The 22,837-nt window shown below is 47.0% G+C and overlaps 1 protein-coding gene across 6 annotated transcripts in view; it reads right to left on the bottom strand.

Annotated features, from left to right (window-relative positions):
- DTNB (dystrobrevin beta) overlaps window positions 1-22,837 on the bottom strand; it is a 243,996-nt gene that overhangs the window by 5,560 nt on the left and 215,599 nt on the right. For 4 of the 6 annotated variants that reach the window (XM_060026983.1, XM_060026981.1, XM_060026982.2 and 1 more), the window contains exons 17-18: window positions 4,268-4,427; window positions 3,391-3,480 (exon numbers count right to left, since the gene is read on the bottom strand). In XM_060026983.1, the coding sequence (XP_059882966.1) occupies window positions 3,391-3,480; window positions 4,268-4,427 (250 nt within the window). Of the gene's footprint in view, window positions 1-2,464; window positions 3,089-3,390; window positions 3,481-4,267; window positions 4,428-22,837 lie in introns of those variants that run through there. The other 2 variants (XM_060026978.1, XM_060026979.1) reach the window with 2 other exon arrangements.

Genomic DNA, 22,837 nt, shown 5'->3' with positions numbered 1-22,837 from the left:
GTGAGTAGCTTAGGAGGCTTGGGAGGAAACCCTAGCTAAAAGCTCATGGCTTCAGGTCTCCAAGGGTGCTGAAATCACCTAGTCTGCACCCTGTGTGGTCCATGCCCCAGCATCATGTCCCCATAAGCCCTGAGCCCAGAGCAGTGCAGTCTGATGTCACCCACCCAGCTTCTGGCTCTATTGCTGGCTTCTCTAAGGTGATGATATCTACTAAGGTATATGGCTAATACCTTGCATTCAGGTTCAAGAAAACAATGATAAAAGTGTACAGCAGGGAATACCTAGATGAACACTGGCTTTCGTTAAAAACAAAACAAAACAAACATACAAAAACCTGGTTTTAGCTGATGACAAACTTAAAATGACTGAACAGTGCAAAGTGGCTGTGTGGAAAAAAGCTAATGCCATCTAAGGTTACTTTCCCTGGGGCCTGCTCAGGGCAGTGGCAGAGCTCACCGTGCTGGGGGTGGAGTGGGGGTCAGGGGGAAGACCCCTTGCAATGTGGAGACGTGCTCAGCCCTGGAAACGCACTTTGAACCAGGGCCTTGCAACACTTGGGCACACGGGATGGTCAAGTGAAACCCACGTCACATGAGGAATGGCTGAAGGAACTGTGAACGGCTGCCTAAAGAGGAGAGGCTGCGGGAGAGCCACGTGACCTGCCATCAAACACTGGAAAGGCTGACATGAGAGGAGGGGCTGGGCTCATCTGGGCAGCTTTAGAGGGTGGAATGAGGATCAGTTTGCTATAGAAAGGCAGATTTTGGCTCCCTGATAAGGAAGAACTTCCCAGTGAGGAGAGCTGGTCATGAATGAACTCGCTGGGAATATTCAAACAGAGGACTTTTATATCAGGCAGCAACTGGATGAAATGACTTCCAAGATCCTTTCCAACTCTAAGAGTCCATCATTTGTGAAAAGATTTCAGAAAAGATGAGGAGGGCAAGCTATGGATATAAACAGCAGGTCCACGCCGTACAGAATACATGGAAGATAATTTGAGCACCTACTCTCATCCTCATGAAAATCTCGACAGTGATGGTAAAAACAGGTTGGGGACTTCCCGGGGACGCAGTGGTTAAGAATCCGCCTGCCAATGCAGGGGACGTGGGTTCGAGCCCTGGTCCAGGAAGATCCTACATGCTGCGGAGCAACTAAGCCTGTGCGCCACAACTACTGAGCCTGTGCTCTAGAGCCCGCGAGCCACACTACTGAGCCTGCATGCTGCAACTACCGAAGCCCGCCCGCCCTAGAGCCCGTGCACCACAACTGCTGAAGTCTGTGCTCCTAGAATCTGTACTCCACAACAAGAGAAGCCACCACCATGAGAAGCCCGCGCACCGCAACAAAGAGTAGCCCCCGCTCGCCACAGCTAGAGAAAGCCCGTGTGCAGTAATGAAGACCCAATGCAGCCAAAAACATAAATTAAAAAAAACACATGTTGGTGTTGGGCTCTTCCACTCACTGAGAAACTGGCAGCCTGGCATGTAAAGGGAGTTTACCTCTGTGTTTGATAGAGATACTGGGCCATGTGTGGGGCTAGTCCACATCTACCATGGACCTAGAGTGGAGCATCAGTGAAAGGGGCCCTCGTGGGATTGCAGACATGATCCCTTGTCCTGTGCGGGGATAAGGGCAGTGTGGTGGTAAGAGCGTCGCTTAATGTTCAGACCTAAGCTCTAGGACCAGCTTTGCCCCTTCAAGCTGTGTAACTTTAGGCAAATCTCTTTTCTGATAATCACTCACCGCATTTCTAAAGTAAGGGGAGTGGACAGTGCGATCTCTAAGGTACCTTTCAAATACATTACATGGTTTTGTTAAAACTATCCTTTCTTACTAGGAGACATTGCTGAGTATCCCCATACCCTTACTTATTATGAAGCTGTTTGGTCTCTATGTGCTTTGTGTTTAATGATGTCTAGTCACCTCCCAAACTAGTGTGATGAGCTCATGAACCACTCATTTTGCACAAAACCTAATACGTGGCCATGAGGCATGAGTGTGGTTAATTTCCATGCCTGAAATCCCCTAAGAAATTCCCTCCAGAAGTGGGATTTCTGGCATCTGTGGGAGCTATGTTAGGGAAGGGACTTTCTAATCACCCATGAGGTCATCTCAAAGGTGGTCATCTCTTCTGTTTATGTGTGTGTGGAGGGGAGCAGTGCTTCTAAAAGGGATTGAGAAATGGTACCAGAACGGAGACAGTGTTACTGTAATGCTGCCTGAACAGGAGAACTGGCATCTGAACTGTACTGAAAAAACCAACACAGGCCACACACTTATTCTCTTCTAAATGAAAACAGCAGATCTGAGAGCGAAGCCGTGGGCCAGACCTTGGCCTGGTCCCATGACAACACTAAAGGCATACGCTTTCTCCTACAAAGGTCTGAAGGAGTACATGAGGCTCGCCTTCCCTAAGCGCACGCACAGATGATTTCAATGTATTGTGTTTCAATAAGTACATGTGTCTGAATAGCCCACAGAAAACCTGCTTTATATTTTTATTCAATAACCTTGTTAAGCTAGTTCAAGGTATCCAAAAGCATTACATTAGGTGGAAAGACACAAAAGAGGGCCATCTGTATGAGTGACCCACAGCACTTAGGAAGGGAATGTGTTTGTTTAATATATAACACGGGAATCTGACCACCATAAAAAAGATTAGCAAAATACCTGACGGCTACAAAACTGATGTAATCATGGGGATTCTTGAAGACATGCTGATAATGGGAATGGCATTCTATTTTTTCTCTCCTTCCCGGGTATTATGTAAGGGGAAATATGCCATGAGGTAAGGGTCTCTGGAAAATCACTGAAATAGCTAAGAGACAGACAGACTGAGAAAGAAGTCATAGATAAGACTGAACATGAGGAACGAAGGAAGCAACAGACTCAGGTCATGAACTTCCAGTGAAATCAGAGCCTCGTCATGGACAAAAGGAGAGAATAGGGTTTCAAAACCAAATCAAATAGGAGAGAGCAGAAAGGCAGCCGGGAGAAAGTCCAACAGCTTTTGCAGCTGATGCGGTTCCAGTCATCCAGGAACGCTCTGGAGCGAGACAGCTGAGCAGGCCTAAGGAAAGAGCAGCTGTGGAGGAAGCACAGATGGAAGACAAATTAAGGGAGGAAGGGGCCTAACTGAGCTGAATTTCTTTAAGGTCGGAATTGTGTTTGCTCCACAGGGCATACTCTTAAGAGGAACCTAAACGTGTGATTATCTCTATGTGATCACGTGTGGGAGAGAGGCTCCCAGGATGAAGGCATCCAGCGCATCCCTGGAAGGCAAGACGACCGCGTGGTGAAATTAGGGAGACGCTTTACCACGCAGTGAGGCGGCGAGGAGGGCGCGGAGGGGGAGGTGGGAGGCTGGGCGGGCGCTGTGGGCGTCACCTGAGTGGAGCTCCTTCACCAGGGATGACATGGTGCTGGTGATGGAGTCAGCGGCCACCAGCAGGTCATTGCGGAGGTCTCTCCTTGTACCTGAGGGCAGTCAGAGCAGATGGCGATGCCAGGTGGGTCGGGGGGAGAGAGCTGAGTGAACGCCTGGGTCGGCGGGGCCCTGGGACTCAGGGCAGAACTCCTAGGGGGAGATGGGCTGAGCAGCTCTGCCCGCTCCCAGGCCGTCAGGAGCACCGGTACCCAGGTCTGTCTGTGGTCCTCCTCCCTCTTCTCTACCTGAAGAGCAGGACCCTGTCAACTCCATACTTCTCAGCCACAATCAAAGGAGGTGGATTCTAGAACAAATGCTCAGGCAGGACTTACTCGCCAGCTCCACCTCCCTGCTCTTGTCTCCGCCCCAGGAAGACTTCCTGAGCTGCCTCGTCTTCTCCCAACCACATAACATCGCTGGCCATTAGCTCCACAGACAAGGAGGCTTCAGCAAGGTCCTGTTTAGAGTTCCACTCCTTCTCTTGTTTGCTCTAAGGACTTTCCAGGCCGAGTGCCCGACTTTGGGGATGCTTCCATCCAATTCCTCCGGAGGAGGCAAAGCCCAGAGGACAAGGCACTTCCCACAACCCAGAAAAAAGAGCACAGAAGCCCAGGAGGCCTGTACTTCGCACATGTACAAAGCCTGCAGACCTTCTGTTGCAGACCAGCCCATCTAATGAGAAGGGGTCAGCGCTTGACTTATTTTTACTGTATGTGAAAATCTGATCATTTAAAGCGAAGTGCACAAAAGAAAAGAAACTGGGAAAACCTCAGTAGGAATCTTGTCCACGTTTCCAAACCCCCTCAGCGCTCCATTATACTCTGCTCCCGGACTCACCCTGGGCGAAGGCCTCCTGCACGTCCCCGCCAACTCCGCTCAGCGGGTCCTGCGGGCAGTGGGTGGGTGTGGAGCCAGCGGAGGTGGAGTGCACGGGCATGGGCATCGAGCGGCTGCCTCCGTGAGTGGGCGACGTCTGCGGCGATCCTGTGGCCTGAGCCTGGGAGAATCAAAGAGATAAAACATGTCATCTCAGGTGCCTTACCTCTTTGAGGAAGGGGAAAGTCCTTTTTTTCAGTCAACCTGAGCCAGCCCAGGGCTTCAGTTCAGTGGTGCAATGCAGTGCACGATCACATTTGAAAGGAAGGAGTCAGGCTGCCTCCAGCACTGGTGAGAGGAAGAAAAGGGAAGGAAAGGGAGAGAACAAAGGGCGAGGAGGGAGAAGAGGCAGCAGGAACACTGAAGAACGAACTAAAAGTGGGAGGGAAAGGGGTAGAGGCGTGCACAGGGAGGGGGGGCCTTCCAGGTGGACAGATGGAGCAGAGTAGCTGGTTGGAGGATCTGGGAGGGGCTGGGGTCACACAGCTGGGAAATAATATACAAACACCTTTGAGTTTTGTTTGCAAACACATTCAGGTGCATTATTTCATTTGATCCTCATAACAACTTGTGAGTAGAAGGGGCACATGTTGTTTTGTATCTATTTTACAGAAGAAAAACAAGGATGAAGAGAGGAAGAGCTCTGTGTCAGGCTGCACGTCGCGTCAGCGGGAGATGCTGGAACAAGCCCTTCTACTTTAAGGGCAATGACACGTGTTCTGCGCCTCTGCAGCTGCCAGGCCACAGGGAGCGTGCCTGAGTTTGTGGGTCAGGAGTCTAGCTGCAGGCTGTTCCCAGGAGCCTGGTCATCTGGCCCGTCATGCTGCACTCGTCGTGCTGCACTCGTCAAGCACACACAGTGAGGTCTTCTGTGGGCCATCCCGTGGGGACTAGGTGAGAATGGACACACACATTTAGCGGAAACCAAACTTTCCTTGTGAGGCTCTGCCTCAGTTTTGGAGAAAGCGTGGAGCAATGGGATCAAATTTAAAAACTCCGGTTAAAGGGAGCTCGCTGAGATTTGGGCTCTGCTGCTCTTCAGAGGAAGGGCAACTGAGGGTGGCATATAGAGCGGGGTTTTCTTTGGAAGCAAAACTGGGAAAATATAACCCAAAGTGTGCAAATGAGTTCAAAGGAAGATAATTATCTTTTGGGATCTGGCTCACAAACCCCGCGTACAAACAGAACCTGCCACCTCGAACAGGCTGACAGGCTGGGTGCACAAAGCCCCAGCTCAACGCTTCACCCAGCGTGAGCACCGGACCAAACGGAAATGATCTGTTCTCCATTGTTCTTGCTTTGATTCGTGTCTGTGTGTTTTAATTTGAGAAACTTAAAAAAATACAGAAAGCTTAAAAGTGGAACATAACAGACCACTCAAATTGATAATTAATATTGTGTCAAATTTATTCCAACCTAAAAACACTGCAGATAAATCTGAAGACAGCTTTCACCACTAATTCTTTCCAGCCCCCTCCTCTCTTCCCTTCAGAGGCAGCCACCGTCAAAGGTTTTGGTGTGAAACTTTCTACCTATGTGTACATATGTAATTATGAATAATATATGATATTTCGTGCCTTTAAATTTTGCATGAACGGGTATCATACTGCACATATCATTTTGCAACTTGCTTTTATCATCTAGCATACTTTAAAAAATGTTATTGAAGTATAGTTGATTTACAATGTTGTGTTTAATTTCTGCTGTACAGCAAAGTTAGCATACTTTTTGAGATCTTTCCATGATAAAAATAAATATGAACTTAGACCCTTACCTCACATTATATACAAAAACTAACTTAAAATGGATCATTCCAAATATAAGAACTAAAATTATAAAACTCTTAGAGGGAAAGATTAGACAGCGACTTTTCAGATATGACACAAAAAGTATATACTACAAAAGAAAAACAGATAAATTCGACTTCATTAAAATTAAGAACTATTTTTAAAGGACACCTTTAAGAAAGTGAGAAAAACTCAGAGGATGGGAAAAATTTTTGCAAATCATATATCTCATAAGGGACTTATATTAGGAATATCTACACACCATGGTAAATCAACTATACTTCAATAAAAAAATTGATTAAAAAAAAGAATATATAAAGATCTCTTGGGACTTCCCTGGTGGTCCAGTGGGTAAGACTTTGTGCTCCCAATGCATGGGGCCCGGGTTCGACCCCTGGTCGGGGAACTAGATCCCACATGCATGCCACAACTAAGAGTCTGCGTGCTGCAACTAAGAAGTCCGCAAGCTGCAAGGAATATCCCGTGTACCGCAACTAAGACGTGGTGCAGCCTAAATAAATAAATATTTTTTAAAAAAGATCTCTTACACTCAATAATAAAAGGACAGGTAACCTAATTTAAACATAGGCAAAGGATCTGAATGGTCATTTCTCTAAAGAAGATATGCAAATATCCAATAAGCATATGAAAAGATGCTCAATATTATTGGTCATTAGGGAAATGCAAATCAAAACCATAATGAGCGGGACTTCCCTGGTGGTGCAGTGGTTAAGAATCCACCTGCCAATGTAGGGGACACAGGTTTGATCCCTGGTCCAGGAAGATCCCACATGCCGTGGAGCAACTAAGCCCATGCGCCACAACTACTGAGCCTGTGCTCTAGAGCCTGCGTGCCACAACTACTGAGACCACGCGCTGCAACTACTGAAGCCCACGCACTCTAGGGCCCGCGTGCCACGACTACTGAAGCCCACACACCTAGAGCCCGTGCTCTGCAACAAGAGAAGCCACCGCAATGACCGTGTACTGCAACGAAGAGTAGCTCCTGCTTGCCGCAGCTAGAGAAAGGCTGCACGCTGCAACGAAGACCCAATGCAGCCAAAAAACAAAACAAACAAACACAAAACCCAAAAAACCACAATGAGCTACAACTTCACACCCACTAAGATGGCTATAATAAAAAAGACAGATAATAACAAGTGTTGACAAGAATGTGGAGAAATCGAAATGCTCATAAACTGCTGGTAGGAATATAAAACTGGTGCAGCTGCTTTAGAAAACAGTTTGGCAGTTCCTCAAAAGTTTAAACACTGACTACCATATGACCCAACAATTCCACTCCTACATGTATATACTAGAGATAAATGAAAATCTATGTATATACAAAAATTTGTACACAAATGTTCATAGCAGCATTATATATAATAGCCAAAAAGTGAAAACAAACCCAAATGTCCAGGGACTTCCCTTGTGGTGCAGTGGTTAAGAATCCGCCTGCCAATGCAGGGGACACAGGTTTGATCCCTGGTCCGGGAAGGTCCCACATGCCACGGAGCAACTAAGCCCGTGAGCCATAACTACTGAGCCTGTGCTCTAGAGCCTGCGAGCCACAACTACCGAGGCCACGTGCCACAACTACTGAAGCCCGGGCACCTAGAGCCTGTGCTCCGCAACAAGAGAAGCCACCTGGGGACTTCCCTGGTGGTGCAGTGGTTAAGAATCTGCCTGCCAATGCAGGGGACACAGGTTCGATCCATGGTCCGGGAAGATCCCACATGCCGTGGAGCAACTAAGCCTGTGTGCCACAACCACTGAGCCTGCGTGCCACAAATACTGACGCCTGTGTGCCGCAACAAGAGAAGCCACTGCAATGAGAAGCCCGTGCACCACAACAAAGAGCAACCCCTGCTTGACGTAACTAGAGAAAGCCCGCACGCAGCAACGAAGACCCAATGCAACCAGAGGGGAAAAAAAAAAAGTGTCGGGGAGGGCATGGAGAAAAGGGTACCTTTGTGCACTACTGGTGAGAAGGTAAACTGGTGTGGCCACTAGGCAAAGTGGCATTTTTCCTCAAAAAATGAAAAACAGGACAACCATATGATCCAATAATCCCACTTCTGTGTATATATCCAAAGAAAATGAAAACAGGGACTTCCCTGGTGGTCCAGCAGTTAAGACTCCATGCTCCCAACGCGGGGGCCCTGGTTTGATCCCTGGTCAGGGAACTAGATCCCACAACTAAAGATCCCACATGCTGCAACTAAAAAATCCTGCATGCGGCAACTAAAAGATCCCACATGCTGCAATGAAGATCCCGCGTGCCACAACTAAGACCTGGCACAGCCAAATAAATTAAGAAAAAGAAAAGAAAATGAAAACAGAATCTTGAAGAGATATTTGAACTCCATACACACTTGTTCACTGCAGCATTATTCACAATAGCTAGGATATGCAAACAACCTAAGTGTCCATCAACAGATAAATGGATAAAGAAGATGTGGTATATATGTACAATGGAATATTATTCAGCCGTGAGAAAGAAGGAAATCCTGCTGTGTTATTTATGGTAAGTGAAATAAACCAGACAAAGAAAGACAAACACTTCATGGTATCATCAATATGTGGAATCTAAAAAAAAGTCACACTCAGAAACTGAGAGTAGAAAAGTAGTTGCCAGGGGCTGAGTGGTGGGGGAATGGGGAGAGGTTGGTAAAAGGGTATAAACTTCCGGCTAAAACATAAGGTCTGAGGATCTAATGTTACATGGTGACTACAGTTGGTTAATATACTATTGTATAGGTGAAATATGCTAAGAGAGAACAACTTAAATATTCTCACACACACACAAAAGATAAACGTGAGGTGATGGACATGTTAATTAACTAGATGGGGAAATCCTCTCACCATGTATAGGTTTATTAAGTCTCTACAATGTATACTTTAAATATCTTACAATCTTATATGTCAATTATACTTCAATAAAGCTGAAATAAATATAGAATAAATTATAAAAAAAGAACCTGTGTCTAGAACATATAAAAAAACTCTTGTAACTGAATAATAAGACAGGCAACCCAATTACAAAACAGGCAAAGACTTGAATAGACGTTTCATGAAATAAGATATACAAATGAGCTAAAAATTACATAAAAAATGCTCAACACGAGTACTCAGGGAAATGAAAACTGAAATCACAAAGAGATACCACTTACTGACTGAAATAGCTACGATCAAAAAGACTGACAAGGATGTGGGAAAAGGGAAAGCCTTGTACACTGCTGATGGGACTGTAAAATGGTACAACCACTTTGGAAGACAGTCTGGCAGCTTCTTAAAATGTTAAATGTAAACTTACCATATGACCCAGCAATTTCACTCCTGATATGTACCCAAGAGAAATAAAAACATATGCTCATCCAAAACCTGTACACAAACGTTTATTAGCAACGTTTAGTTTAATAGGCCCGAAGTGGAAATAACCCCAAAATCTACTGACTGGTGAATGACTTAAAATGTGGTTAATCCATATAATGGAATCCTACGAAATCTCTTTTTGATGTTTTTATCCCGGTTTAACTTTTTTTTTTTTTTTGCGGTACATGGGCCTCTCACTGTTGTGGCCTCTCCCGTTGCGGAGCACAGGCTCCGGACGCGCAGTCTCAGCGGCCATGGCTCACGGGCCCAGCCGCTCCACGGCACGTGGGATTTTCCCAGACCAGGGCACGAACCCGTGTCCCCTGCATCGGCAGGCGGACTCTCAACCACTGCGCCACCAGGGGAGCCCCCAGTTTAACTTTTATAATAATTTTCCGTTGACAATTCAACATGTTCTATCTTTTGAAATATTCTCTTCTATTTTGCCAGTGGTTACAAAACATTTATTATTATTTAGTCTTTCAGCGTATATATCTTTTCTTCCCGACTAGTTTATAAACCGTAGGAGTCCGGTTTTGTCCAGATAACATTATCACATATTAATCACTGTATTTTGGGAAAAAACCTCCACCTTTCACCCTATAATTATCACCCTCTGCTTTTTTGGCCATTTTTATGGGAGAGGGAACAAATCATAAAGCATAAAATTCATTCTAGTTGGGAAAGTGCTTATGAGCAATCAGACCTAGCAGTTCCAGCCCCAATACAAACCAGATAAGGAAGCTGGGAAGAAGGTGAGAGAATCTACGGAGAAGGCAAGAAAGTCTGATGCAGAGGCGTGGCTTTGCAGGAAAGTCCTGAGCCAGCACAGTATGGGATGTAGGAGATCACAGAAGTGGTGGATACTGGCAATGCCCAGGCCTTTCCTGGGCCTTCCCAGGGCTGAGGGGAACAGAATAAAGGTCGTTTCTTGGGTTGCCTGGGCAGCCTCAAGGAAGGACCCCACGCAGCCAATAGCTTCCCATAGGCTGATACTGTGAGAAGTGATGAGCCCAAAGCTGTCTGTCCATCACAGAGGAGTTAGAGCCTCGGTGAGGTCAGGTGTGGACCTTGGATGCTGGGGGAGTCTACGAACTCATCAGATGCCTTAGCCGCCGAATGGAGGGTGCTGCCCACGAGAACCAGGCCTGGCCAACAAGCAAAGGACATGATGGCTTCAGCACAGGTCAACTTGGAGCTATGGACACCCCTCCACTGAGGCCACAGCACCCAGCAAAAGGCCCCAAGGTGCAGCACTCATTTTGGGTGCAGGAAGGGGGATAAGAATCTCTGAAATGACTGGCTTCAGAGTTTTCCTAGAAATGCCCAGACTAAGTGCCCATCTCAGAAAGTGAGCGCTCAAGAGGGAAATTAAGGCCACTTAAATAATTTTTTTTCCTAAGTATGTGGCCTGTGAAATTCAAATTCACTTCACTGTATGACAGTTATCTGGACAGTTATCTGGACAGTTATGCGGTCCAACCCAGTATTAAACATGTGGCAAGTACTCAGTAAATCTCGGTGAGACTGGAGCCAGGCATCACCACCCAAGGACTGAGTGTCACAGTCATTAAGACCGGAGATGAACAAATAGGTTGCTTTTTAAGAACATGAAGCTGAACCTCTGCAAATATTTTAACAGGAAAATAATGACTGGGAATGAGGTAAGAGGGATTGACAGGGGTAGACAGCCACATGTGGCTAAATCTCTAGGATCAGGAAATGAAACCTACTGCCCACCATCAGCTTGAAAATAATCAGGCCCCCTTCCTGGGATCACTGCCCAGGACATGCCTTCTGAGGAAGATAGAAACCAGACTCCTGACATTGCCTTTGTTCAGAGCAGTAGAAAGAGAAAAGCTCAGACCGCTGGGAAGGCATAATTTTCCCCATGGATCTCAAACTTCAGCCCTTGGCTTTAGGATCATGTTGGATTAAAGCAATGCTAGGATGGAGCTGTCAGGAACCCTATGTGCATTCTGGGTCCAGCAGAGCAATGCCGGTTTGACATCCTTGTGGGGCAGTAAATCCCAAAGGCCCCGGGAGAGGCACAAGTCATAGGTAATCGATATGCAGGTACTTCAGCCAGGCTCGAAGCTGAAGGATCCGGAATGAGGTTGATCTGGAATGAGGCATATGTTGGTGCAACAGAGGTCAACTGACTCTGCTCCTGGGCGGTTTCGACAACAACCATCTACTGAAAGGCCTGCACTCTCTCACCTTTAGGCCTCTACTAGCTGTTCACTCTGCCGGGAGCGCTACCCCTCTATGGTGTCTGACCAGCTGGTCTTCCAGCTGTCTGCTTCACTGTCACCTCCCTCAGAACCCTGTACAGCAGTAATCTCACCCCTCAAATTTATCTTCCTTACCATTGTGCTTACCACATGCAAAGGCTTAATAAATATTTGTTAAATGACAATGAGGTGTATCAAGTTTCTGACCCTTTCTCTTCTGTAATGGAAAGCGGGAACGTAGCCAGAGCGGGCAATGATCTCCGGGGAGGACTAAATCTATCGTCATCAATAAAGCTTTATGTGAAATACTTTAACTAGGTAACTAACTGTTGCGGGCAGACCTCTGAGGAGGCCTCCAGTGGCACCCTCCCTCCCTGCAGTCACCTCTGGTGTTATCCCCTCCCCTTGAACGTGGGCTGGGTGTAGTGACTGCTTCTGATGAATCAGGCCAATGGGATGTCACTTCTGAGATCAGCTGATAAAAGACCATGACTTCTGTCTTGTCCACACATACCCTCTCCCACTCTTGCCCCTGCTCATGCTAAAGAAGCCAGCTGCCGTCTTATGAGCTGCCCTGTGGACAGGCCCACCTGGCAAGGAACTGAGGGTGCCTTCCAGCCATCAGCCAGCATTGAACTGTGGCCCTCAATTCAACTACCCACGAGGAATCCTGCCTACAACGACGTGATCTGTTGAGGCTTGAGGTGACTGTAACCTTGTGAGAAACCCTGACCCTCAGCTTGTGAGGACCCAGCTAAACAGCGCCTGGACTCCTGACCCACAGAAGCTGTGAGTTAAGCTTGTTCTCCTAAGCCATTAAGTTCCGGGGTAAGTTGTTATGCAGCCATAGGTAACTCACGTGCTGAGCTTGAGTGTTTTCTTCCTGCATTACTAGATCAGTCCCATCTGAAGAGCATTTGACCAAGAGGGAGCAGGAGGGAGAATTTTGGGATGAGACCAGGCCCAGAGGCCTGCATGAGATGCCGAAGACCTTGGAAAGAGGACCGTGGATGAGAAGCGATGCAAGCATAGAGAATCAAGAAAAATTTTTCCGGATCTGAGAATGTGCCTGAGTCCCTCAGTGCATTAGCCTGTCCTGAGGCTGAAAGTTTCAACCGCTTTACTTTGTAATGAGTAAATGGCAGGGCCTGGAGACAATTCTCTGCTGCAAATCCAATGACTCAGAAGAGGAGGGGCCGCCGCAGGCGCCAAGAGGGGATCTTGCTCTGGCCACAGGCCCGGGTGAACGCTAAGGAGGCGGTGAGGTTCCGTGGGAGGGGCGCACCCTTAAAGTCTGGAGACCTGGGGTTTTCTTTTGACTGTACAGGACATGCATTTGAATTCTTCTGGAGTTCAGTCTTCTCATTTACAAACTGAGCGGCATCGAACTAGATGACCTGTGAAGCATTTTTCAGATATAAAATGCTATGATTCTACGACCTTCACCAAGTTACCTCATCTCAGAAATGCCGAGTGATCAAGGCTTTGCTTTGGTCATAACCACTCTGTCAGTGAAGGATCCCCCTCTGAGGGCTCTCAGCGGCCACCTCAGGGTCACGTAAGGCATGTTCTACTCCTAACTCTCCCTTCTCACGAGCGGAGTCCACGCCGGAGATGCTGCCTGTTCAGGTCTCCTGCACTCGCAGCTGGTGGGGAGGTGCAGGGAGCAGACTGCTGTATGCAGGGGACGGGCTGTCTCAAGGAAGACAGTTTGAAATAAGGTCCTCCTCATTACATAAGCACAGACTGGAGCGTCTGGAGCACACACGGCTGAAGGCAGTGCTGCAGTGCGCACGGCAGCTCTCCTGGCTCGCCGACAAGTCACCTATAACCCGGTTAGAGACTGCTCATCCTCTGCCCACCTGACAGGTCTGTGCCGGATGGACACACTGAAGTCGGCGCAGAAGAAGCACTGCATTGAGCGACTGCACCTTGTCTCAAAGGCACAGATGGGTTGTACGTTCAGAGAGGCAGGCCCTCCCCACCGAGACTGCTGAGCACTCCACTCAGAGCAAACGCATCTAGAATAAGCAGCACAGTCAGAGGCTGGGGGGAGCATCGCTGCTGGAACCCAGAGATTATGGGGAACCTGAGGCTCACACAGAAATCAGCAAAGGTGGAGGGACTAGGGGGGTGGGGATAAGCTGTCCAACGAGGGTCCGAAAGAATCGCGTGCCTCTGGGTTTCAGCTGCCAGAAGAGGGGGGGGCGAGCCTAGAGAAGCTGGGGGAGCTTCACGACACGCTCCTTGGTGTTTTAAAGTTTCCTGAAGCAGGACAGTGGGACCTTGTTGAAATACAACTTATTACAAAGGCCTGAACATAGCAAAGGCCAGTCACGTGTCTAACCAACAACTAAACACAATAAATGCCCTGTAACTCAGGTTCTCTGAGGACAGAGGTCCCTTGTAGTTGGAAACAATTCTGCTGGAAAGACAGAGCTAGAGAAATGTTACAATCTGAGAGGCTCTCTCCTCTGCTGGCCCTTCACTGCTTCTAAATCAGCAAAGACTCTGAGAACCTGAGAAAGCTATGTATCGTGTTCCAAGAAAAGAGTTCAGAGGTTACGCTTGTAATGTCAGAGGGTTCGTGACCCCAGGAAAACAGCCTCTGTTTTAGTCCAACATTCATTACTGTATCTGAGGAGATGGAGGCCTAGAGAAGCCACAAGGTCACAAATAAATTAGTAGCAAGGCTAAGATGGGTACCTGGGTCTTCCAGGGGCCTTAAGCTGCTGGAATAACCCTAAGCACTTTGGGATCCCAAGTTTCTGCGGTCAGAAGGAACAAGGGTCAGGTGAGACTTCTCACTGCCGAGGCCAACCACGATTTTTGATAGCAACATAAATTAATTTCCAGCACGAGTGAGAAACGTGAGAAGGGAGAATACGGTGATTCCGACTCAGTCTTTTGTTTGAGCGCAAGTCTAACATTGGAGCCAAAACAGGTACAGAGAACGCCAGAGAAGGTGACTTGAGGACACTGTGAGTGGAGATGGGGACTCACACGCTGTGGCAGAGAGCGTGGCCGTGCAGGGGCAGAGGTGCTGTCTGCAGTAGGAAAATGACGATATACAGTCCTGGGCTGTGCTCAGCCAGCCCCAGCAGGGCGCCTGGTACACAGGAGGGGCTCCATAAATACTATTTCCTTCCCTTCTTTTTCCTGATGGAACAGGTATGAATTTTTTTTTACCTCCTTGATTATCGTCAGGTAATCAAACCCAGGGAGGCTTATGGCAAAAAGCCTGATTTTGAGAGTTAATGCCCTCGCCAGAGCACTATTAACGGCATCCCCTCCACACACACACCCAACGAAAACTCTGAGCTAAGCGGTTATCATGGTAACAGAAGGAGACACTTGAGTCTCCATTTTTCTCTCTCTGATTCATGGACACCTGCCAGGTAGCAGATGGCCTGTGTGGACAATTACCTTCATTTTCCTGCAATGTATTTAAATTAAACAAACTGGCCTCTTTGCTGCCGATTTTCAGAGGCCCGTTCGGAAAAAACAACAACAAAAAACCCAGAAAAACAATGTTGGGAGAAAGGAACTACAAGTCTGAAATTTAGATGAGGCAACCGTGAACATACAGAGAACTGGGATGTATACAGAATGGACTTTGTACATTTTTTTCGTCAACAAAAGGTAAAAAAAACAAAAAAAAAAACCCCACAGACTATTTTGAGCTGCTGCAGGTGGTGGCTCTGCTAGGAAAATGCAGCTGTCTCATCAAATGTGGAAGTAAAAGGAGAGAGAGGATTATCTGACGCTGTACTGTCTGTCCTGCTGCAAGATTTGAAAATAATTGCCTAACATGACAAGAGTTAAGACTGCTGGGAGTTAGGCCCAGGGGTGGAAGTGAGCACACAAGGAGAACAGGGGTGGAGGAGATGAGAAAGGCAGTCACGTGGCAGTGAGCAAAGCAGCAGCCGCGGTTCCCTCTGGGGCAAATTAGAAACAGGTAAAGAACACGCCTGGAGACCTTCCCCTCTCCCCAAAGTGTCCACCGCTGAGGTAAAGGGCGGTGCAGCTTTTAAGGATGAACTTGGCTTCTAAACACCCAAGAGAAGGGCCAAACAGTTCTATGATGCCTCTCTTCTCTCACCACCGTTAATACATATTTATCTATCATGTGTGTGTCTGCTGGAAGGAGAGGGGCCACCAAAAAGTCTGCCTGGAGGTCCCTCCTCAGAGGGCTGACACCTGTCTGTTCCCACATCACTTCAGGAAACTCAGGGCTTACCCATGACCTGTCACTGCCTGCGGTGGCTCTCAGGTGTCACTCCCTGTGGGGTTACTGTTGGACAGCAATGGCAGGACTGCTGGGTGTTTTGTGATCACACTGTTGGCAACGGGGAGGTGGTTATGGTTCTCATTCTCCATGATTCTGCCCCTATTCAAGCCAAACTGAATTATATAGAAGACAAAGCTTACCCGAGCCTGAAAGAGCTGGGGGGCAAGATGTCTAGGTATCTTTCTCAGTGGAAGGAGCAAAGCGTATTAAGTTCCTAAGACTGTCTCAGAAGAACAACCTCTTAAAATTCACCATAAACCCGAAGATCAAAAGAAAGCTGAAATTTAAACTTTTAGATAGGGAAGCTCATAAATTCCAAGACTAGAATTACCCTCTTTCTGTTTGTTTCTCCTAGTTTGCCCAGCTCTGTTTGAAAATGGTATCCCATTAGTTCTCACTGCAGGATTTTAAAGCTAGTTCTCAGCAAAATGATCAGGGGCCTCACTGAGGGAAAAATCCCTATAAAATGAATACCAAACACTCAGATTGCATGTTAGAAACCGAAAGAGGACAGGATTCCAGGAGAGCATGGTCCTTAATTCAGACATGAATTCAACGATGGGGCAGGCAGTCTGAACCTATCAATGATATTTTAGAGTTCAATGAGTCTGACTTAAATGCTGCTTATGGGTAAGTAAGTAAAACTTGTATGATGAGGTGTGGCACCTGATCCAGCACCACCCCTCTTTGTTGAGTCCCTGTTCTATATAATAAGGTGGTTAGAGTCCAGGCTTTGCAGTCAGATGGACCTAGTTTGGATTCCAGCTCTGCCATTTATTAGCTGTGTGACCTGAGGCAACTTACTTGACCTCTCTGAGGCTCAGATTCTTCACATGTAAAGTGGAGATAAGAATATCTTCATGGGTTGGTGAGGATGTACATAAAGTGCTTCACATGCTGGCTCAATGGGGTACTACCTGCCATGATTCCACTTTGAAAGGTGCAAAGTAGGGGTATGAAGGGGCAAGGTCTCCACTCTCAGCAGGCTCACAGCCTCCTAGGCAGTTTGGCATGTACGCAGCTAGCACACAAAGGAGGATGAAATCCGTACCGTAGCAGAGGTACAAAGGAAAAGGGGCACAGAGGCGAGAGAGTTTAACTGTGACCTTCTGGAACAGGGTAAGGTTTCACAGAAGAGGTGGCATCTGAGAGTGTCTTGAGGGGTATAATTTCAATAGGCAGAAGTGGCTCGGGAAGGGCAACCCAGGTGAGGAAAGGGCATGAACAGAGGCACCATGAGAGAGGAAGCTGTATGTGTGTGTTGCAGGGGAGGGGAGGAGCATGTGGGGACACTAGTATGCAGGGAGCACAGGAGATATATGGTGGGAAAGAGAAGTGTGGGCCACAATCATCCAGAGCCTTAAGTAAATGGTCATCAAGTTTATTTACTAGGCGATAGATGGGCAAACTATAGCCCGTGGCCAAATCCAGCTTGCCACCTGCTTTTTTACAGTCTGTGAGCTAAGAATGGTTTTTACATTTTTAAATGGTTTTATTTTAAATGGTTATATAAGTCCTTACATAATATCTCTGATTTGGTTCACAAAGCCTAAAATGCTTACTACCTAACCCTTTAAGGAAAAGCTTGCTGACCCCTGCTATAGGCAATGGCAGAGGGAGCCTGTGAAGACTTCTGAGGAGGGAGTGGTGTGGTCAGTCTGGTCTGATTTAGGAATCTGGCTCCAGGGCAAAGTGAAGGAGGGACTGAGAAACAGGAGGCAGGAGAGAGGGAGACCAGGTGACAGATGACAGAGGCTGGAATGGAGAATGGTGATAGGAATTGGGAGGAGAGAGACACAAGCAAGTTTTGGAGAAAAAGTTGACTAGACTGTGACAACTGAGTGGGGAGAGTAGGGGACTGGAAGAGAGCATGTATGTAGGGAGTGCTGGCAATGATGTTAACAGAAGCAGGACATATGGACAAAGGGGTGATCTGTGGGGGAAGGTGACTGGAAATCTTTTACCATCCATCCCATATCTAAACCTCAGGATAAGGGACGCTGAGAATGCCCCAAGGGCTCAGACTGGTATCACAGAGAAAGGTTCTCTGATCCTACTTCCCCCGACCAGGGATCCAACCGGTGCCCCCTGCAGTGGAAGTGCAAAGTCCTAACCACTGGACCACTAGGGAATTCCTGAGCAGTGGTTCTTCACTGGGGATAATTTTACCTGCTAGGAACCTGGTGTGGGTGTCAGTATGGGTGTGGTGCTCCCACTGGAATTTAGTAGGTAGAGATCAAGGATGCTGCTCGACATGCTGCAATGCATAGAACACCCCCCGCCCCAACCCACCCAAAAAAAAAAAAACGTAATCTGGCCCCAAATGTCCATAGTGCTGAGGATGAAAACCTGGCTGAGGGGGACAGAGTTACGAGGTCCTAAAGTCGGTGGCCTGTCCAGGGCTTCTTGTCCCAGGTGGTGAGCTCCTGCAGAAGGAAAGACAGGCCACCAGTAGCCTCAGCTCAGGTTAGAAACTTCAAGGGGCCAAGAATAAACTCTGATAATCTTCTGCACATTTGGGAGATGTCCTGGGGACAGCTACAGGCCTGAGAGTCTCCTAGATTCTCTCTTGGTTTCCTGAGGTCTGAGCTGGTTAAATACAGGAGCTGAAATTTGAAATGTGAAAGCAGTGAATAAACAGTGAATGTCATATATATTAATTAGAATACATAATAATAAAAGCACTGAAGGATTTACGGTTAGCCAGCTTTGTAGAGCAGTAGTGAGTTGGCATGGATTCTTATTAAAGGTAACTGTCTAGCTGCAGATAACTGTCTTTCTGCATTGCCTCTAATTTTATTTTTTTTTAATTAATTAATTTATTTTGGCTGCGTTGGGTCTTTTGTTGCTGCACACGGGCTTTCTCTAGTTGTGGTGAGTGGGGGCTACTCTTCATTGCAGTGCGTGGGCTTCTCACCGCGATGGCTCCTCTTGTTGTGGAGCACGGGCTCTAGGCACGCAGGCCTCAGCAGTTGTGGCATATGGGCTCAGTAGTTGTGGCACACAGGCTTAGTTGCTCCCCGGCATGTGGGATCTTCCCAGACCAGCACTTGAACTCGTGTCCCCTGCACTGGCAGGCAGATTTTTTTTTTTTTTTTTGTGGTACGTGGGCCTCTCACTGTTATGGCCTTTCCCGTTGCGGAGCACAGGCTCCGGACGCGCAGGCTCAGCGGCCATGGCTCATGGGCCTAGCCGCTCTATTGCATGTGGGATCTTCCCGGACCGGGGCACGAACCTGTGTCCCTGCATTGGCAGGCGGACTCTCAACCACTGCGCCACCAGGGAAGCCCGGTAGGCGGATTCTTAATCACTGTGCCACCAGGGAAGCCCCATTGCCTCTAATTTTCTAAAACATGCTTCTATATTTCTTTCTTCTCTCCTCTCTCTTTTTTTTAAAGCACCGGGCATCTATACTGCAGCTCCAAATGGGAGTAATTCTACTTGCCAAATTATGATTAGCAGCAAATGGAGAAGAGTGCAAAGGAGTCTATCATATCCTTTATAATATGCTTCTTTGGCTGAAATTAAGCAGATGTTCACTTCAGTTAAGGACTCTAGGCCAGGAAGCTCCCTACCTTGGCACTGCTGTTAATTTGGAACATCAGAACCAGCCTGAGGTCAGCTATAAAACCCTAGAGATTGGCATGGCATCAGGATTCGAGGAAATGCCTACAGGTGCTCTCCAAGTGGAGGGTCACAGATCCAATCTCATGCCAAGTGAGGATGCTGTGTGAGGTCTAAAAGAAAGAGAGTGGGAGGCATGGCCCAGAGTCCTAGAGATGAGCCAAAAGAGAGGGCATCATGCAAGCAGCTGATGTTTTCTTAGGATGCTTTCTTTTGTCTGGAAAAGTGGGAGGTAGATGGTTGGCATGAATAAACCCTGGGGAAGGAGTTGGTTAGAAAACCCAGACAAGGAGTCGAGGGCCAGAGGATTTCAAAGTCACAAAAGGAAACATCAGTCAAATGAGCCCAGTTGGATTTCTGCAGACCCTTCTTGGTTCACAGCCTTTCCCCAATATATCGATTGGTATCAGTGATGAAAGTATCAAAGAACTGTGGATTGGAAATTTATAGATGAGAAAACTGAGGTCTGTAAAGGTTATATACATGGTGAGATAGAAGAGAAATGAGGATTTGTCAACAAGGTGCCGTGAGTCAGAACAATCTATTCACACGTAACCCAATGAGGCAGACTGAAGATATAACTCCCTCCTTCGTTGAGGTGAAACCAGTGGGGGTGGGGGTGAGGAGGTTGGACAAGACAAAATCAATTTTTCAGAGCTGTCTACACTATGCCATACTGAAAATTTCCTTTCCAAGGTTGCTGATAACTTCCTTATTGTCAAATCCTTGTCTTATTGCCTTATTAACTTTCTCCTTGAAACTTTCTGGTTTTTCATGAGAACCCACAGTCCTACCCTCCTACCTCCTCTTTCTTCATTTTGTCCACTATGCGTTTTCCCTACGGCCCATGTTTATGGTTTCAACACTAATTTTATGTTGAAGACTTCCAAATCTCCATTGCTAGCCCTGTTTCCCCTCTAACTTTCCAGCTGCCTATCCCTAAATATCTAAAGACCAGACACAAACCTTGACTGCCTGCCTATTCTATGTAACTCGGTATGTTCAAAATCAGATTAAAGTCCCCTTTCTATAACCCACATCATCTCCCCAGTTTCGTTTTTTCAGTCAATTTCCCAGGTTCCTGGGCTCAAAACCTAGAAGTCATCTTCTTTTCTGCTGATGCTTTGCTGAGACCCAGACTGTAGTATTCTGGGGGGACATACTGTGTCCTAGGAATTCATATTCCCCTAGTGGAAGGTGACTATCTCCAGCTTGGTGTGTGGAGACTTTTTCCCAGAGACCCTGGTGTATATTTTTCATATGTTGTATGCATTCTGGTCAGAACAGGAAAAGACATAAATATAGTACAGGGGGAAATAAACAAGCAGGTAAGGCAATCTCTCAGCTCGTGATTGATGAGTGATGAAAAACACTGGGGGTGCTGCAAAGACCCAAAAGCTATTTCCTCTATATTGTCAGACTATACACTCCCTCTTGGTGTTCAAGGAGTTTTGGGGGAGTGAAATGCAAGTTCCTATTTTTCAATATTGCTATGACATTTCCTCTTTTGGAGAAAACAAACAAACCCCCCCAACAAGTCACCAGGTCTCTACAGGGAGTACACGGGCCAAGACTGATAAATGAGCATGCTTTGTAGACTTCCATGAGGCCATCTATGGGCAGCCGGAGTCCATGTATACAGACTAGGACTGGGCCAGGCGAGGCTAAAGGTTTGGGGGCATAGTCACAGAGTACAGCACATTGATCTTTGTTTACCAAAATCCACTGGTGCAGCTTGAAAACTTGGGAGGGCAGCAGTGGTGCCTAAGCCTCCAGATATCACTGCCCTGGCCTCTGTTTCTGTATACAGGGCATCAGGCCACCCATGAAATAAGGATCATACTATTGGAGGGTGGGATTTGTGCAGGATTTCTCTTTTGATCCTCCAAAAGGCCAAGCTCACCCACTGCTCACTTCAACATATGTAGTAAGACATTGCTGAAGACATAAATAGCAATCCTTTGCTTTTCAGGAAGCAGTAGACTCAGGCTTCTATTTCAGAGTATGGTGGGACCAAGGAATCCAGAAATTTTTAGGGCGGCATGTGAATCGCTTCCCAATGGGATTGTGTCCAAAGGTTAAGTGAACCAAAAGGGAACCTGACCCAGGAACACATCAAGGGGTTTACCAGTAATCTCTTTAATGGACAAAGAGGAGGTTTTTATTTGTTGTTGTGTAGGTTGTTTTTTTTGTTTGTTTGCTTTGTTTTTTAAGTACTTTCTCTCAAACTTACTAAGTTAACATTCATTAGGTTCGTCATGGAGGCCTCATGGGTCAACCTGGCTAACTAAATGTTGAGTGCCCTTCCTCTGAGGCATATTAGGTGAAGCCGCGGTCAGAGATGGGGGTTTCTGACAGCCAGCCCACACCATGCTTTCTTTGGTTGAGTTGTGCTGGGGTGTTTGTCCAGTTCTGGAAATCAGAAAGGGCGTGGGGCAAGATCCGCTTGATATCCCAACTGGCTGAAGTAGAAAGAGAGGTCCCAACTGTGGCCATGTTCTCTTAGTGGAATCCCAAGGTTCCTCCAATTACATAATTTTCAGAGTACCACCTATCTTACCCTCTGGACCACCACCCTACGAACCTGGATCAAGGCCACCCCTGCAGGAGCCCCCTATCCTTATTCATCACTGTCTACAGTTATAGTCTTTAACTCTGATGTTGATCTGTATATAAAAAGTAATGATCTTTTTTTTTTTTTTTTGACCGGCCGTGCGGCATGTGGGATATTAGTTCTCCGACCAGGGATCAAACCCGTGCCCTCTGCAGTGAGAGCCCAGAGTCTTAACCACTGGACCGCCAGGGAAGTTCCAAAAAGTGATGATCTTCTAATAGGAGGAACCGGAGGAATGTTTAAAGAAATACATCCCTCATGAATAAACTGAAACCTTGCCTTGGATAGCTCATTTTAGTTTGTGTCAGCAATCCAACAGTGAAATTTTATGGTATGTTGAGTCTGTGGGAAAAATGGAACCCTAAGGTGTCCCTAGAATAAATTTGTACATTGGAATCCCTCCAGACTAGGACTGGGATATTGTTTGACCTTAAGGGAGCAGCCCACAGCTCAACAGTAAACACCACTGCCAGCAGGGTCCTCACCAGTCTGTTGTGACTTTAGTGTACCCCTCTGTATACATTTCTGGTTGTGGGCATTGGGTTCTTACTGAGAAATGCTCAAAATATTTTCAAATGATACAAATAACTATAGATATCCTGCATT

This window comes from Delphinus delphis, chromosome 12 (genome assembly GCF_949987515.2).
Source record: "Delphinus delphis chromosome 12, mDelDel1.2, whole genome shotgun sequence".
In the NCBI taxonomy this organism is placed as follows: domain Eukaryota; kingdom Metazoa; phylum Chordata; class Mammalia; order Artiodactyla; family Delphinidae; genus Delphinus; species Delphinus delphis.
This window is presented reverse-complemented; position numbering and strand designations above follow the sequence as displayed.